Source organism: Myotis lucifugus, unplaced genomic scaffold (assembly GCF_000147115.1).
Source record: "Myotis lucifugus unplaced genomic scaffold, Myoluc2.0 scaffold_51, whole genome shotgun sequence".
NCBI classification, from domain to species: domain Eukaryota; kingdom Metazoa; phylum Chordata; class Mammalia; order Chiroptera; family Vespertilionidae; genus Myotis; species Myotis lucifugus.
This window is the reverse complement of record NW_005871099.1, coordinates 4293301-4312480: the sequence shown is the minus strand read 5'-3', so window position 1 is coordinate 4312480 and position 19180 is coordinate 4293301. Positions and strand designations below refer to the sequence as shown.

The 19180-nt window shown below is 36.6% G+C and overlaps 1 protein-coding gene across 7 annotated transcripts in view; it reads right to left on the bottom strand.

Annotated features, from left to right (window-relative positions):
- Positions 1–18953, bottom strand: part of SEMA3C (semaphorin 3C) — a 160164-nt gene extending 141211 nt beyond the window's left edge. For 4 of the 7 annotated variants that reach the window (XR_002829255.1, XR_002829254.1, XR_002829253.1 and 1 more), the window contains exon 1: positions 16790–16929. Coding sequence is in view for 4 of the 7 variants with exons in the window: in XM_023753782.1 (XP_023609550.1) it covers positions 16790–16892 (103 nt within the window). In the remaining 3 variants the exon portion in view is untranslated. Of the gene's footprint in view, positions 1–16789; positions 16930–18088; positions 18206–18859 lie in introns of those variants that run through there. The other 3 variants (XM_023753783.1, XM_006088688.3, XM_014455818.2) reach the window with 2 other exon arrangements.
- Positions 18954–19180: the final 227 nt, after the last annotated feature.

Genomic DNA, 19180 nt, shown 5'->3' with positions numbered 1-19180 from the left:
AACAGTTGCAAACTGCCGATGGGAATGGAAGCCCAGATAAAGGTGTCTCTGACCTCTGGTACAGAATTTATTCAGGGGCATGAAAGATGCTTCTGAAGACCTAATTATTTTGAGCCACTGATATTTAATACAGGCTCCTTCATGACTTTGCTCTACCCTTCAAAAATGGCTATGATTGTGTGTGTGTGTGTGAGAGAGAGAGAGAGAGAGAGAAAGAGATAGAGAGAGAGAGAGAAAGAGAGAGAGAACACAGAGATTTAGATATGGAAGAAATGGAGAGGACTCTAAAAACAGGCCCTGATCCCCACCACTACTACAGGCAGAATGGGCTTTTTAATGGGCATTTGAAGACAATCTGGCAAACTGGAGTCAAGCTGTTTGTCAATTGCTCAGTCAGATAGCCATAAGGATTCTTCATCGTTAAGAGGCTGGGAATTTGGAGCTAAGTAAGACAACAAAGCCAAACTCAGCAAAAGTGCTTTGCCTCAGAGCCTTGGAGAACCTTGGTTATGTGCAATAATCTCTTCCTTGGCATTCCAATCGAATTCCCTCTCTCAATTCAGTTTATAAGCAGGATTTAAAAAAAAAAAGTAATTCCTGCCAGCAGAATGATTAATGTCCACAATGGGTTTAAAGCCAATATTCTAAACCAATTTAAAATAATGTTTTTATTTCAAAGCTGGCCTCTTCTAGGACTTGATTGCGCCTCTTTTACAGCACACATCCTGTTGTGCCTGGTGTAATAGGTATTTAAATGGCCAGCTTATTGTGCTGACTGGAACAAGTGCTCACCAAGGAAAGGACTCACACCATACTTCTTGTACTTATAGATGTAGCAGACAACAATTTACATGGTGGGCACTCTAAAATATTGGTGAATTCAATGCAGTTCTTGGGATTTTTTCTTAGTTTAGTAATGTATTAAAGGAATTTCTCTAAAGTATGATGGATGAGTGGAGAGCAAGGAATAAGAGATTAAATGGACAACATTCTTTATAAAAGCCAAAAAGCTTTGTCTCATATTGACCCATAATTTGCCAACCATCAATTCTAACCAGATTTTCCAGTTTCCACTTTAAGGTGAATATAATCTGTACAGTTAGAGCTTAATTCAGATGCTACATACCTTGAAAAAGATCTATGCTAGCAATGTACCTCAGAAAGTTTATCTTTAGTTATTAAAAATCTAAGATATTTTTACCCAGAAGTGATTTTAGAAAAGGTTTTGAAATCCTGCCTTATCAATATTTGTGGTCCAATTTGGAAACCAAGGGATATTTGTTTTAAAGGTAATTTCACCTAAGAGCGACGGCTCTGAATTTCATCTCCAAAGCACAAATAGAAGATGCATCTTAACTCCAGGCCACCTTTAAATCAATTCCTGCTACACATTCCATCAGCACTGAGCTCTGAAGCTTTCACCATTTCATGAATAATTCCAGGCTAAGCTTGATAATCTTTTTTCCTCACTTCAATTAAAAAAAGAAGAACCAAAGAGGGGATGTAAGCAAAACAAGTGCAAGCTGATAAACTGCTAGATAAATATATTTTACATGTGAAATTTCTAATGTAATAGCTGAAATATATACATAAAACTATATGTATAGAAAACTATCGAATACCTATCAGAAAATTAGAAAGATATGAGATAAAGTAAACTAATGCAGATCATTATAAGATTCCATAAAGGCAAACTGTTGAAAAAAAAAACATTATGGAAGAGACATAGCTATTACAGATATAATGAGGAAGGACAGAAGACATCACTTCCTTTCACCTGAAGTCAGAATATGTCATTACTCTGCAGCAAAGTAACATGTGTTTTTTCTTCAACAAAATATAGCCCATTGAATGTAATGGGAAATTGCTCATACCACTGTAGTTGATATAATTGATTGAATAACCAAAGTTTAGCATACTAGCATAAAGACATCTTTGCTTGACCTACTTTAGATATCAAAATAAAAAATACAACCGCATAGAACGTATGCATTATCAGAAACCCCTGCAAAAAAGTATGCATAATTGTATTTTCACACAAAGGTTTTAAAACTCCAGGCATATCAGCAGGTTCTGAGTACTAATGGAAAATGGAATTGATGCAATTATGTTGAACAGTGGCAGGAAGCATGGCTTTTAAGAGAATCAGCTTAAAGAAAAAAAAATCCCAGTCGCATTTGCATTAAAGCAGTCAAGATGCTAAAGGAAAGACCTGCTCTTTGTGCCAGCTAAACCCCTGCCCGACTTGGAAAGTAACTTGCTGAAGCCATGCCAAGCCCTTTGCTTGAAAAGAACATCTTAATCGGTTTCTTCTAATAAAATTCAAAATGCTCTTTAGGTGATGATAATACACTCATTGTCGTATTTCAGCTGAATGTTCTGGTCTCTTGGAATGTTCTGAGTATTACTATTCAGGGAAAAGGAAAAAAAAAAGTCCCCGAGTCTGAATTTAAGGAGCGACAATCCGGCTGAATGGACTAACAAAAGTTGGAAGCTTTTAATGCCAGAAAGACTGCTTCTATTTAAACCCAGGTTTGTACATAATAGAGACTCCAATCTCTTCTTATTTTCTGCATGGTTGTTAAATAATAACATTTAGGTGTGATAACAGAACTAGGTTGATAATGTTTAAAGAATGCGTAAAGCTCTTTTTTGCAACCAAGGCAAAATCAATTATTCAATAGGTCTTTTCCAATCAAGGCATAATTTAAGTCATGAGGTTTTGTTTATGCTTGAATTATGACTACTAGTGTGTATTTAAGAGGTTGGAAAGTTTATAAAAGGAGCACTAAAATAATCACCACATCTTATTATCAAAACCACTACATGCCTGCCCATCATCTTAAGTATCTTCATTAAAAGTTGTCAATCTAGTCTATAAACATGATTTGTATACATATAGACATAACTCTAATTCCACAATAAAATTCAATAAACCCTTATTTATTTTATGTAAGCCGATCTTATAATCACTTTGCAACTCTTCACTTACTCATTAAACAATAGGTCCTTGGGTTAAGAATGACAGCTCTGTTGGAATGGTGTTTTTACATATAATAGTCTCTATCATCTAAAAGAAGTCATGGCCACATATACCACTTCTATTTGACCCAACTAAGGTCAGGAATACGAGGGGTTTGCTCTCCTTATTCTGTTTCTAATTTTGCTAGTGTTGTCTTAAAATCTTCAGACCTGTTGTGTTATCCAATTTCAGTAATGAATAAAGTGCCAACTTGGTGTACCTCACACAGTTTGTACACTTGTGTCTATTTACAAAAGAGGAAAGGACTTTCCTAATCTAAATTTTGTGAAATGAAGATTTTAGAAAACAGAAGCATCTAATGAAAGATTGTGTTTCATATGCTATAATTGGGACTTTCAATTGCTGCTAACTATAGTAACAGTGGCATCTTGGGTTTCAAGACTTCACTGGCTTTAAAAGAAGTGAGTGTAGTGAAATAAATTTAGGTATTTATTTATGATCCCTTTACATATTATTTGCCACATTCACATTCCAGTTATTTGTACTAAAAATGGATTACCTCCTTCTGACAGGTAGTTTTCAGCATGTTCTATTACTAGCCATCAGTAATGGGAGGGAGGCAAGGCTCAAATACACAAATCATCAGAGTTTCCTGTTCTGCTCCAAGCTGTTACTGTACACCTGAGTGTTACAGTAACATTTTAAGTATTACTGTAACTAAAGTGTTTGAGAAGCTAATTATTATATAATTATAAATTGGTAGTATTTGAAACTTTAAAGTGAGAAAGCATAAATAATACCAAAAACACAATAGCTTTTTTTGCTGACTTCTCAGTTTCTGTTATATGCATTTTAAAAGACAGTGTACACCTAGGAAAGACTGAATTTGTATTGAAAGATAATGGGTCTTACTCATAGAGTATGTGTATGTATGTGTGTGTATATGTGTGTGTGTGTAGATAGGGCATTTATTTTTATCAGCTATATATCCCCTTCCCCTAATTCTGTCTTTAGCAAGTGAAATTCTATACTGAGGAAATATGTTTTTCACGAAAGAATTTAGCAACTGCTTCTTTAGTGCTATTGCTACTACAGAGACTCAAGAATTAATTTTTGTGAAATAAGTAGTCCCATCCTCTTCTTAATGAAATAGCAATTATCTTCTGTAAAACTATACTGTTTTGACTCCGTTGGTCTATCAATTCCATATAGACTAAAGACTTGACAATAGCCATCACATTATATATAAAATTAAATACGAGCAATCTTATAATCAAAGTCTAGTACCTGCTCATTTTTTATAAAAATAGTTTTAGTAAGGTGATAACTTAAGAATTAATTAGCTAGAATATCTCATACTTTTATTGTCAATACTCTTAAATGCTGGTAAGTTGTAAAGTTGAGAAAGGCAAGAACATTAGGCACTTTTACTGATTACTTCAAATTAGAACATAAGATTATTTTAATGGTGTTTTCCTTCTAAGGCAATACATAAATGAGCAGAGTAGAATATTCTAGGAATTGACAAAGGGGAAAATGGGATCCTGATATACATTCCACATCAAATGAAAAGCTTAATTATAAGAGCAGTATCTTGGGAAAAGTATGTTCACTAATTTACATGAATTAGTGACAAGTAAAAATATAAATTTCTGGTATTTATGAATTACCTCAATCTTTTCAAAGAGAATTTAGAGGCATTTCTAATGTCGTCTTAAATATATTTAAAGTTTGACATATAAAAATCCATAAATTATTGCTAAAAAGTAAGTAGTTAATTAAAAATTTAAGGTATGTTTAAGTTATGCTGTTGTGCATACTTTGGAAAACAAACTTGTTAATATTCATATTAATGGCCTAAAATTTCTGCAGATATTGTAAAATGCATTTTCAGGAGATCTCTGACTCCGTGCAAACACAGTCCATAATTAATTTTCCTCTTCTTATTCCATTTCCCTCTTCCAGTCTTGTCTCTGCCACCAGCAAGCTGTATGTCCTTAGCCAAGACATTTAGCACCCCTGGGCCTCCATGCCTACCTACTTCAGAGGCATTCTGTAATAAATGAGTTATCAGGTGGAATTTCTCAAAAACATAAAAAGCACTCCGTCGAAGTAACATCAATATTAAGTGCTCAAGGCACTTAACTTCCAGGGAATGAGGGAGGTTTGAAAGGAAATCACGCATCTTGGAAATGCAGGCGATACTTGCCATCTTTTACAGCTCAGCACATTGTTTCATGGCTAGTGCTGCCCTAAAATAGCACATGGCTTAGCACTTTGCTCTGCCTTTTATGTGTTCTGCTTGCCAAGTCATACTCAGTGTTAGAAAACGTCTAACCTTTCTGTGCCTTGCTTTTAAATTTGTTTTCATTAACAACAGAGGTCTTTAGTAACACATAACAGAAAATGCAGACGGCAAAGTGCTGGAATTTGCCCAAAGCTTGCTGCTCTTTTTCTCAATACTTTTATTATTTGACAGTCATATAACTAAAACAAAAACGATAGTTTTTTAATACTCATTACATAAAAGGTGTTTAGGAAAAGGAAAAAGTGAGTGTGTCTCAGTGCATATTTAGTTGATGCTGCAATGGTGTCCATAAAAAAAAGAATACTTGAATCACTTTTTTTAAGAGAAAGTGTAGGCTATCTTGAACTTATGGAAACAAACCCTGACAAATTTGCACAGAGGTAAGAAGAGAGAAAAATACATTTTTCTATAGTTATCCTTTGTTTGAGCTCAGACCTGTTCCCATAGCCAAAAGGGAGACCTCACCTACAGCAACTAACTAAACATATTCCAGAGAACCAAGATGGTGGCATAGGCAAAAGCCTGTACTCGCCACCTCCCACAACCACATCAAAATACAACTAAAATACAGAACAACCCTTCCAGAACCGCGGAAAGCTGGCTGAATGGAAGGCCTACAACTAGAGAAGTAAAGAGGAAAGCACACTGAGACTGGCAGGAGGTGCAGAGGCACAGAGGTCCGGCACCCAGGTGGGCCGCTTTTTAATTGGGAGGGAGATCTTCTCTGCAGAGACTGCCTGGAGGAGCAAGGGGTCCCAGCCCCAGACCAGATCCCCAGTCCCGGGTCCCAGAGCTGGGAAAAGAAGTTCCTATGGGCAATAAGAACTACGGGGTGTAAAAACCAGTGTGGATTGGGGCTCAGTGACATGGAGGCTGCTGGAGACCCAGCTGTTCCTCTTAAAAGGCCAGCACCACAAACTGAACTTACAAGTTCCCGCTTCCTCTGAGCTCTAGCACCAGGGCAAGGCTCTGGGGGATGCAGACACATATGAGGAGGAACTGGATTGTCTGGCATCAGGGCAGGATCTTGGGGGTGGCTTTCTCCCAGATGGAGGTGCTTGCAGGGATCATTGTTCCAGTGCTGGAACCTCCCCAGGTGCAGGGCTGACTGGCAGCCATTTTTGTTTGCTCTCCCCTGGTGATTCCCTAAGACCCTGCTCCATCCAATTTATAACCCCACCCCAGCTGTGTGCAGAGGCTTTTGAATATGAATGGCCTGTCCTTGCTCAGGCTAAAATTTCTTAAACAAGCTGCAGCTGGGTCAGGGAGCCCCAAACCTATCAATAAAAGGCTCAAGACCCAGCACCAGCCTGTCTTGCTTCACAGCTGGGCCTCATCTGGGCACTTCCAAACCTGATACAAAGAGGAGGAATCTGCAGATCTCACTGTAGCTCCTGCTGGGTGGCCCCAGGCAGGAGCTGACTTTGCATCTCCCCGGAAACCCAAGAGCCAGTGTACCTAGTGGTCAATGTCAGATCATACCAGATTACAACTCTAAGGGTCCATAAGCAACACACTCAAGGGGCAGACTCAGTGATCACCAAAGCCCCACTGAAGCAAGTCCTGCTCCATAAGGGTGTCTCCTGCATAGCAGCTCTCCCACTGTAGTCATAGCTGGTTCTCACAGCCAATTGTTTGACCATAAATGTTCACACTTATCTATGGATAATCATGGAATATGACACATATTGTTCATGAAATTGCCTTGATTGGATGACTGAGTAAACACAGCACACAAACTCACTCTTCTGATTTCAGATTGCTGAAGCATCCCTTTCCTGTTCTCAACTGCAGGAACCTCGTACTTTTAGAAATGGCTGACCATCACAACATCATCTTTTGGCAACACAATTAAGCTTATTAGAATATGAGAAAATTCACTGAGGACAAGAATTACCTTTTTATGACAGGGTTTCTCACTTTTTTTCTAAAAATCTTAAAAAGAGAGAGAGAAATATTCTACTCTACTATTTCCCATGAGACTTTCCTTGCACTACTTAAAACTTCCCTCCTTCAATTTAAGGCTATGAAAGAGATTTTGTTTTATTTTGAGTACCAGAGTCCTATATAAATATATATTATAGGGGACAATAGACATATGAAATCTCTTGGCAATTTCTTCTCATCTTCTATTCCCATGGTATTTTATAACAGTTTTAATTTGCTCTTTACATCACAAATTTAGTGCTACTCTATTTCAGACTCTTTATGGTTGAGTACTGCCCAATGCGCCCTTGCATTCATCTGTTCCTTCCTGATTTCAATGACACTGTCACAGAGGAAAAATGCAGAGCCTCTTATTACACAGCACTCCTTATTGAGTTTGGTTTATCAAAACATGCAGGTGCTATTTAAGATGTTTAATTGACATTTAACTGAGACCATCAGAAAGGGATTTAAAAGAAACTGCAGTAACACAAGTTTTCCCAAGAACTAAATATTTCAGAAGATTCAATACAACCAGAGTGAGCTTTCTCCAAGATGAATGGAGAATGGAGAAATCAAGAACAATTTTCATCTCTTGGGCGACCATAAGACAAACTGCTCTCAACAAATGTGCCTTGAAAGGTTAATGCTACCAGAGTTCATAAAGAGGCAATTTATTATTTTGAGTTTATTGTCCAATGTCAATTCATCAGCTTTTGGGTTTAGCTCACCAGTTCACAGGGGTCCTTTTATTTATCGTTTAATTAACTAGGCTTCTTGTCAAATGAGGCAGATATAGGCGACAAAAAATGTTTTGTAAAATTCCATCCTCTTTCATTTACATACTGTCAATGACTTGGAGACATTTATAACTTTATTAATAAAAATTCAGCACTGAAAGAAGGCAAAAAGAATCAGTAAGACCCTGAAAGAACTGATAAGGGTCTACACTTAATGTACTTGTTGCCCAATACAACCCACAGTGACATTTTTATGTTTTTAAAGCACTGTCATGCACATGCAAATGTAAATGTAAAAATCAAACTTGAGCTGGAAAATTGGCCAAAATAAGCTAAGAAAAATGTATCCAAATAGTAGCACCTTTATGAAGTTTTAACCCTTTGAGTTTTAGGCAATGACTCACAGGCTTCAAAGGAAGAGGGCCAGTTTAGTAGTAGGACGTCTTAACTGTTCTAGTGAACACAAGCGAAGAATTAATAGTGACAAATGACTGACTTTCTGCCATCCATTTAACCTATCAATGAATTTATTTTTGAGCTCCCAAAGCTTTATAAATGCTTTAAGATATTGTCGGGGGCACCTTAATAACTCATCAGAGTTTTTATTTGTGTTTTCTAAAATATATTTTTATTGATTTCAAAGAGGAAAGTAGAGGGAGAGAGAGATGGAAACATCAATGATGAGAGAGAATAATTGATCTTCTGACTCCTGCATGCCCCACACTGGGGATTGAGCCGGCAACCCAGGCATGTGCCCTGACTGGGAATCAAACCGTGACCTTCAGGATCATAGGTCAATGCTCAACCACTGAGCCAAGCCAGTCGGACAATAACTCATAAGAGTTTTGAAACAAAAGAAAAACTGCAGTGGACTCAGACTTCCCTTTCTGTAAAATAATATTCATCTGGGCTTTCTGAAGCCTATGGGATACTGAGTGCACATTACCTTTATCCTACTTCTTTATCTCTAGATATTATCTTTCTAGACCTAAAAACATATAAAAATGATAATCCTGTATCCATCAGGATTACTTTAAATAGTAAGTCTGATGACTCAGAGATTTGTACTAGGAAGACAAACATCCACATGACTGAATTATTGCTTGTTAGTAGAGGTGGAGCTACTGTGTAATTTTGGATAAGTTGACTTTCTTAAAACAATAAGGAAAGAAATGTTGCTATTTCAGTAACTTAATAATACATATCCTCATTACCTTACATGAGATTAATAAATCCAGTAATTAAATCTCAATTAAGTATTGAATGTAAGGTCTATTAATTTCTTCACACACAAAGTATTCCAGCAGCAAACTTTCCTGAATAAATTTCAATTTGCTCATCAAAAGTATGGAAAAAATCTGATATACTATTTAACAGCCACTGCTTTAAGTGTAGTATATGACCTACATTTGGTATTTATATTGATGTAATTATATTTTTATTTATACCTTCCTAAGGATATATTTACACAGATATATTTCATTTCATGGTACAGAAATCGATTAGAAATTATCCCACCTGCCCCCTTTCTGATTTTAATGATGCAATTTCTAGCCACTCACTATGCTATGACAATCATTAGAAGTAAATTGAGTAGACGAAGTTCTTAAGTTCAAGCTCATCATAAAAAAATTGGACTTAAAAAAATAGAATCTTCAAAAATTCCTCTCATGCTTTTTATATTTTAGTGCTATGATAAAGAAATCAATTTCTATTGCATTCTCCCTGCTATATGTCATTGTTTTAAATTATCCAGAATTCACTTAAGAGTGGTTGCAGTGTATCAATGCTCTATTGGTTGGGAGGTGTAGCAGTAAGGGGTATCAAAATTTATGTTAATTCAACATTTACTGAGCAATATATCACAGTCTCTATGCTAAGTGGAGGGGTAGTAATGAAGACCATATTTCTGCCCTAAAGGAACTTATAAATACTAACTTTAATGTAAGCCCCCCTGTATTGTATTGTAATGCAGTGGTTCTCAACCTTCCTAATCCAGTGCCTCATGTTGTGGTGACCCCCAATTTCATTGTTACAAATTGAACATAATTAAAGCATAATGATTAATCACATAAACAATATGTAATTATATATGTGTTTTCCAATGGTCTTAGGCGACCCCTGTGAAAGGGTCGTTCGACCCCGAAAGGGGTCGAGACCCACAGGTTGAGAACCGCTGTTGTAATGGGATATACTACCCAACACCCTTTACAAGCTTAATTCATTTAATTTTCAAAACAGTTATATGAAGTACGTGTTATTAACCATTTTACAGATTATAAAATTCCGGATTAGGGAGATTAAATAATTACTCTAATGTAGCATACCCAGAAAGTAGCAGACAATCATTATTTAAAACCAGTTTTGTATGATTTCAATATCCCTGATTTTTTGAAAATTCTTTGTTTAGTTTTGTTCTTCCCCTTGCCCAGGTCATTTACATAAAATATTATTGAAAACATTAAAGAGGTTACTATAGAAGACTTTCTTGAAGGAGGTGATATTTATAAAATAAAACTAAACTTAAATATCACATAATTATAGGGCAGTGATGGCGAACCTTTTGAGCTCGGCGTGTCAGCATTTTGAAAAACCCTAACTTAACTCTGATGCCGTGTCACATATAGAAATTTTTTGATATTTGCAATCATAGTAAAACAAAGATATATTTTTGATATTTATTTTATATATTTAAATGCCATTTAACAAAGAAAAATCAACCAAAAAAATGAGTTCGCGTGTCACCTCTGACACGCGTGTCATAGGTTCGCCATCACTGTTATAGTGCAACAAGGGATATAAGAAATAATTTTTCCCAAGTTTTTTTAACTGGTCAGGAAACTGAGGTCTTGCTAAAGTTTCAGAATTAATTCGTGAATAATCAAAGATTAAAAACCAAGATAGTTTGGTTTCTATGTAAATGCTGTTCTCACTATGCCACAATGCCAATCACACATTCATACAATTTATGTATATCAAAAATGTCTATTTAAATATATTTCCTAATATTTTAATTACAATATGTTGTAGAGGCCAATCTAATCATGGTAAACATTTCTGCACTTTATTATAACTAAAATTTTGGTGTTATTTTTCATTAATCAAAAAATATAAAAGCATTATGTACATACAAAATACATTTCAGAATAAGGATTATTACCAGTAACAATCAGAGATATTTCATAATAAAAAAGAGTTCAATTCATCAGAAGGCATAACAATTCTAAATATGTCAGTACCTAATAACAAAAAGTCAAAAACATGAATCAAAAACTGATAGAACTGAAAAAGAGAAATAGATAAATCTGTAACTATAGTTGGAGAGTTCAACTTCTTCTGTCGCTAATTGAACTAACAACTAGACCAAAAATCAGAAAAAGTATAGAAAACATAGAAATTCATCAACTGATTGAATCTAATTGATATTAATAGAACACTATGTGGCAAAAGCAGTATACATATTCTTTTCTATATAGACTATAATGAGTTTAAAGAATTAAAAACACCTGATGTATGCTCTTTGACAACAAGGAGTTAAAGCAGAAATCTATAACAGACAGATATATAAAAATATCCAAATATTTATAAATTATACAAAATATTTCTAAATAACCCATGGGTAAAAGAAAACATAACAGAGGAATTAGAAGATATATTGAACTGACTGAAAATCAAAACACATTTCATCAAAATATGTGGGGCACTACTAAAGCAATATTTCGGAAATTTGTACCATGCCTCCATAACTGGTTGTATCAGGGAAAACTTCTCAAATCAGTAATTTAACAGTCTATGCTAGGTAGTTATAAAAGAACAAATTATACATAAAGCAAGAAGAAATAAGATAATTAAATTATGGAGCATAAATAAAAAATGTTAAACAGAAAAATAATAGACAAAAAAGGTTGATTATTTAAAGAGATCAATAAAATGGAAAAACTGATCTCTATACAGATCAGTCAGAGCATAAAGGAAGCAGACATACATCATTAATATCAGAAATGAAATAAAAAAAACATTACTACAGATCCTACAGACATAGTGAGGATAATAATATAATGTGAATAACTTTGTCAATAAATTAAATATCTTAGATTCACAATCAGAATTGCTAGCTGAAAAAGTAATCTCATTATAAGAATTTATCTAATTTTTAAATAGGAACAACACAATATAATTAACTCAGTTATCATATTTTATATATAAAAATGTAAAAAAAAATTTCCATTTTTCTGAAGCTCAGAATCAACCTTCTCTTAAAATTACATGTAACTGATACCTTTTATCAAATTATTTTGTATTTACTCCTGATTTTATAAAATACTACATGCTAAAATCTCTACTGGATAAATGCAACGCTTTCTCTTTTTATATTAACAAGCAAAACAATTTTTGTCTATTGTACATATGTATCCTTGCCTTTCCATATGACCTTTATAATTTAACCGGGGCAGTGGGAGGAATACAGTGACAATAATGTTATAAAATATAAATCTGTTAAACTATTGAATTGCTTTTCCACAAGTATTCAACTTAAAAAACATTTGCATTAACTATATATTCATTCAAAAAGCTATTTGGCATAAAATGAGAATTATAAAAATTACACAATATAATATCTTCTAGGAGTAAGTTCTCTTAACATGCAAGGTTTAGCTAGCACAAATGTAACTGATTAATAACATCTGAAGTACATTCTCCTATAGGACTGATGACCATCTGGTTGACCTTTCGCTAGATCAATAGAGATGGCAAATCTGTAAATCGTTTCTTAAATGTTATCAGTCCATCATTCCACCACAAGCAGAAGGGCTGGAACTTGGATGTGAGAAAGGATCTCTTGTTTCTTATACCTTTAAATCAACTATGATTCATCATTTGACTATAAATAAGACAAGACTGAGAGGATTCTCCTAAAGTTCTCCCCAGGAAGAGACAGGCAGAGGATCAAGTTACAGTGACGATTTCAAGACAAAAGAGTCAGGAGGCAATGTAATGATGAGAAACTATAAAGATGCGAAAGACCTCTGCCTGGTGTAACTTGAAATTACTTGAATTTCCTCAAAAGCATCTTCCAAGTCCTGATTTTTGGTTGCAAATTAGTTTCAAAATTTTGAAATATGAAAAAAAGTATATACCTTTATGCATTTAAATTAACCTATGTTCATATAGAAGGTGGGGCAAAAGTAGATTTATAGTTGTTCATATGGAGAATAATACAATAATTGATAAATAATAGTGCAATAATAAGCTCTGTATTGGGTTTACTCACAACTATAAACAGATTTTTTGCCCCACCCTATATATGTCAACTCTGCACAAATTTCTGTATTTTGATGTCAAGACTAAACTACTTTGGAAGAAATTTAGTAACCTACTCAGAGAAGTCATCATAAAATCAATGACAAACTTTAATAAGAAATTTGGAACAAGCATCTCAAGCAGGTATACTATCAAATCTCTTAAGAAAATGCTTATAAATTTATGATTAAAATTTAAACACTTTAACGTGTTTTTTTTGCCCAAGGTACTTTTCCTATGATACTTTGACTAATATATATAGTCTAATATATATATAGTCTAACTTAAGAGTTTTTTGTATTTTATGAAGAAATTATGGAATTTCCTTATTGATATATCACTTTAAAATAGTCTCTAAATTGTGATATTTTATCTCTATGATTATTTCCTATTAAGGCTATTGGAGAGTATTATGCTATGTGAAATAAGCCAGTCAGAGACAAACAAGTATCACATGATCTCACTTGTATGTGGAATCAAGTGAACAAAACAAACTGATGAACAAAAAAGATCCAGGCATAAGCATGCAACAGACTGAAGTATTTCAAAGGGAAGGGGGAGGGGTTATGGGAAGAGATTAACCAAAGAATTATCTATGCACAGCCCATGGACAGATAATATAGTGCAGTAGGCCTGGGGAGGGGACAGGTGAGGGGTGGAGGGTGTCTATGGGGAGAAGAAGGGAGACATCTGTAATACTTTCACAATAAAGATAATCCTCACCCAAGGAGTGCGGATATTTTTTCCATTGATTTTTAGAGAGAGTAGAAGGAAGGGGGGAGTGAGAGAGACAGAGAGAGGAGAGAGAGAAAGAGAAAGATCAACCTGAGAGAGACACATCGACTGGTTGCCTACCGCTCACTCCCCTGACCTGGCCATGGACTGAATCTGCAACTGAGGTATGTACCCTTGACTGGGAATAGGATCCGTGACCCTTCGGTCTGCAGACCAACACTCTGACCACTGAGCCAAACCAGCCAGGGCAATAAAGATATTTTTTTTTAAAAAGGCTCTTGGGAAGAATAAAATATCAGGAATTATAAAACTTTCAGATCAATAACTTATTTTACCATACTGTATTCTACATCTATCTCTCTATATATAAAAGCCTAAGCGACCGAATGACCCGCCGCTGGTCACTATGACATGCACTGACCACCAGGGGACAGCCGCTCAACACAGAAGCTGCCCTCTGGTGGTCAGTGCGCTCCCACAGTGGGAGTGTTGCTCAGCTGACCAACCTGTACTGGTGGCCCACTCCCTCCCTCAGTAGTCCTATAGGTCCAATCTCCAGAGAACAGGCCAGGCACCAATGGACTGGTGCTGCCAGCACGATCCCAACTGTGCTGCTGGCCTCCTGGAAGTTGGCCTCAGGCACTGCGGGCACTTCCCCTCCCTAGGTGCTCCTCAAGGAAGAAACAACATAAAAGCCACCGCCAGGTGGCTCCCAACAACCAGCGTGAACATCAGTGGGATGGATCCGGGTTCCGGGCCAGCAAGCGCATCCCACCACCAGCCCAGAGGGCCAATCGCATCCCAGCCCCCCTCCCTGCTCCCTCAGAACAGGTGCCAGATGCAGGGCTCACAGCTGGCAAGTGCCACTGAGTGGCGCGAGTCTCTCGCGAGCAGGGCTGGCTGGGCACAAGTCTGCAGCAGGTGCAGCGGGGCTGGGATGAGCGGGAGCGGCAGGTAGGAGTGGCAGGCAGCACTGGACTGCTGGTTTCAGCCCGATCCCCACAGACCACGCCAAGGGACCCCACCCATGCATGAATTCGTGCATTGGGCCTCTAGTATGTTATAAACGAAGGTAAGTCTTATTTTGCAAGAATCTGTTTTGAGTTTGGGAGCACTTAAAATATTAGTGATGCAGTATTTTTAAAAGCCCATTATACCTTCTAGTCACTGTATACAGAGCACTTACTGTCCTACATAGTATTAAAGTTTGGTTTTAAAAGTTTGCATTACTGAACTTCATTAAAAGACAAATTTTAATTGTCACTTCAAATATACACTTGATGAAATATCTCTGGTGACACACTTATCTTTAATATTTACCTATTTTGGATTAAGTTCAGGTTAAACAAAGTTTGATTAATGTTGACGAAATAGAGAGAACGGGCTTAGAGGCCTAATCTGTGGGACCACTCCATCTTCCTATATACTGAGAGAAATACAGAAAATAGGGAGAAATTGTACTGCCCTTAATGCCTTTCTTTTCTTTCTTTCTTTTTTTTTTTTAATATTTCATAACTCTCAACTTAGGAGAAAAGTTGTAAGCTGACTATGAGATGCTTTAGTTAGTAATTTTTTTTAAAAAATAGGACACTTCAAAGATCTGTTTTCCTTCCTTCACAACTTACCTGGATAGTCATGGGTTTTAAGGGGGAATGCCTGGCTTAGAAGCTAAGGAAGCAATTAGAAGCTTACACACTCTAAGTTCATAAGGCTCCTATAGGACTTATGATAACCTTGGAGAAAGCTTTTGGTGGGGAAGGGAAGGGGAGGAGAAGGGAGGGGAGGAGAAGAAGGGAGGAGAGGGAAAGGGAAAGGAGGGAAGGGGATGGGAGGGGAGGGGAGGAAGCCATTTGACTGATAAGTGTCAGTCATACTACTACTTGAAATTCAAGATACCAGTGTTTCAAAGACATCCTGCTACAGGAAGGTCTTAGAGTATATTGTTTCTCAAAGGAAAATGAAAATATGCCCAATAATACTGAGGTTTATGCAGAAACAGAGTTGAAAGAAGCCATAAAAATATAAATAACCCTGAGTGGCAGGGTGATATTCCTGATCCATTTCTTATCCCATCTGTCCAATGACTATGGGTTATGTGACTGACGTAAATCATCCATCTGTAAGTCCTTTGAGCAATATACATTAAAGCTCATGCATACATTCGGCAAACCCTTCCTCAGAGGGCTTACAACTTTATGTGTGTGAAAATTTGAAGTCACACTCATTTCCCTAAGCTCCTGAAGATAACATCTGTACACAACAGCAATCAAGAGCATATTTTGAACTATTCCTTTAGTTCCTTTTCAATTAGGAGACTTTGCCAATCTCAGGAAGCCCTTGTGGAAATAGAAGAAACATTATTATACAGAAAGACCAGTGTCAAGACTAGTGCTCAAAATTTATTAGGAAAATTTTTCAGTAATTTAACCTTCATAGTTCTTTCTGCTAATGAAGATTAGTACATGGGAGGTGTTTCTCAACCAAACCAGGTGAATATTAAAATCAGAGACTGTAGGTTTTGAGTTCTTCACCATCGCTCCCATGCATGCACATGCAAACACAGAAGAAATTTAAAAGGGGGCAGAATACACTTCAAGCATTTTCAGAAACAAAATGCAATAGAGGGCTTTTGTCTATTAACTAATAATTTTAAATAGCCATCTCATCCAAAAACCAGTCCCATAAATATTTTTTAAATCAATATTCAATAATACTTTACGGCCTTTAGTTTTTTAATCTGGATAAGAAAACAAATGATAAATAACATTTTCCCAGAGAATTTACCAACTTGCTTACCATCAAACGTTAAATAAACTCTTGCTTGGGGCTGAGAAGATCCTTTGACACAGACAGAACAAACAAATACTCCAACCAACATGCAAATTGCCTGGAATGCCATTTCTTCAGATTTTCAAGTTAATATCCAAGAGAAATACCTTTAAAAAAGAGATAAGTTTCTTACATTTCATTTCACATTTCAGGAGCACACCCACACCCACACAAACATAACCAGCAATCCAGACAGAGCACCTTATTCACAAAAGACATTCCTGAACTTTCATAGTCACGCAAACAGTAGGAGGTGCTGTGACTTTGCTTCTTAGCTGTGAAAATTTGGATTCAATTCCCTTGGTCTGGCAGTGTTTGCGAAAGAGAAACTCTCATTTTCCAAAACTTAAAGAACAAAGCAGCCAGGAAAAAGTGATTGATTCCCAAAGGAAAACCAATATTTAAATGTGATCGCCTCTCTAAAAATCACAGTATGTTTAAATGGCTTGAGAATGGTATCCATAGGTATGAATGGATGAAACTTTCTACCATAAATAGAGTAATAGTAAAAAAAAATCCCACATGAACATTCTATACTCATTAGCTCTTGTACCTGAAATGGTGTTTCTATGCATAAATGGACATGTGCTCAATCCTTGATCACTGAAATCATTTGAATCAGTTATCGGCCAATTTATACAGATGACCACACAGCTGTTAAATGATGCAGATGAGGTAACCTTGGACTGGTGCCAAATTCAAACCAATGACCTAGTGGTGAGCAATCTAGTGAGCCATATATCCCTCAATGCATAGTTCATATAAATCAACCAGAAAGTGGCTGTCAAAATCCCAATAGATAAATCAGAGAGACAAGTCCTATCTGGAACTGTAGCTATAAAATTGATACATGCTATTAACTAACATCTGAATACCAAGGAAGATCAGGTAACCTGTTAACTACAGATCTATAAAGTCTCCCGTGGTCACAACATGTGAAATAATCTCAGGACCGTAAAAATAATATCCCATTATTTTGAGTCTAGCATAATTATATACTGAAATAACGTAACAGTTTGATCTAGGAATTAATTTTTATAGATCACAACAATTCTGACCTTCCTTCAATATTATGTGGCTTTTAAAATCAAAATCTTATCACTGATTTTACTCAATAAAATGCCATTACAAGTTGTAAACACTGCTTCATTAATGCAGAAGAAAAAAAGACCAATTATACTGAACATGCCATTCTAAACGAAAATTGTAAGTTGATTTCCTAGGTGGCACATATACCTTATGAGAGTTAGAAACAAAATCGCACACCTCTTTTACCACACAGATGGAGGGAAGCCTTGAGATGTTTGTGTTGGTAATTTTCAAAAGAAACAGTTTCTTCCTGCTTCCACAACCTCTTCACCCTGTCATCCCTAAATTATCTTAGAAGAAAATTGATTTTATGGAGTGACTTTCCCTTAGTCATTTGTTCCCTGAGGGGAAAAAAAAGCCACAAAGATGCCTAACCTTTGTCTCTTTATTAAGAAGGCTGATAGGATTTACATATTTTTACATATTGCTAGTATCAGTATTTTATCTGGTATGTCTCCCCCCCCCACAAGAGACACTTGCCACAAATTGCAAAAAATAAAATAAAATACATATTGGAGATGAAATGACAGGTCCAAGGAAGCAAGAACACAGGGCAATGTGGTTTCAAGCCTACCTAAGGAAAAGCGACTCAAAGCAAGTGTCTTACACACGCCTCGCACCCCCTACTTTACAACTTCTTCCCTTTAACTCAGACACTTAGACAGGCTGCTTATTTTCACTTCTGATCGAAACACTAACAGCCGGGAAGAACAAGACTCTTCGGTCCTCCCCAGCAATTCTGCCTCCGGAGTCATTGAAATGCGCAACTTTAACTCGCCGCAGGGTCACAACCTAAAGAAACAACTCCAGCCGGGCTCTCAGCAAGGGAAACGGCTCCCGGACAAACTGCGTATGTTCTTAAGAAAATACACAGGCTTGAGCACAGTGATGTGTGAAAAGTCTATACACAGACCCCAAACTAAGGCTGAACCCCAGGAACCCGCTTACCCAGGGGCCAAGCGATCCGCACGAGAAACCCAGGTGCTACCGGTCTGGCTCCGCGTGTGCCTCCAGCCCTTCGCCCAGAAGACCTGGCCGTCGGTAGTACACCGGTGAGGGAAGATTCTATCATCCACGACTGACGTAGAAGGATTGCAAGGGAAGGGAACAAAATCTCACGCTTGTATAGGTGTGAGAAAACTGGATCATGGCCTTCCTTCCTTTGGTCGTGTAGTATACAGTAATACAGCGAGAGAATATAAGGAGAAAAAAAAGGTTAGAAATACAGATAAGATCTGGTCGAAATTCCCATAGTTCGCGATGCGTGGA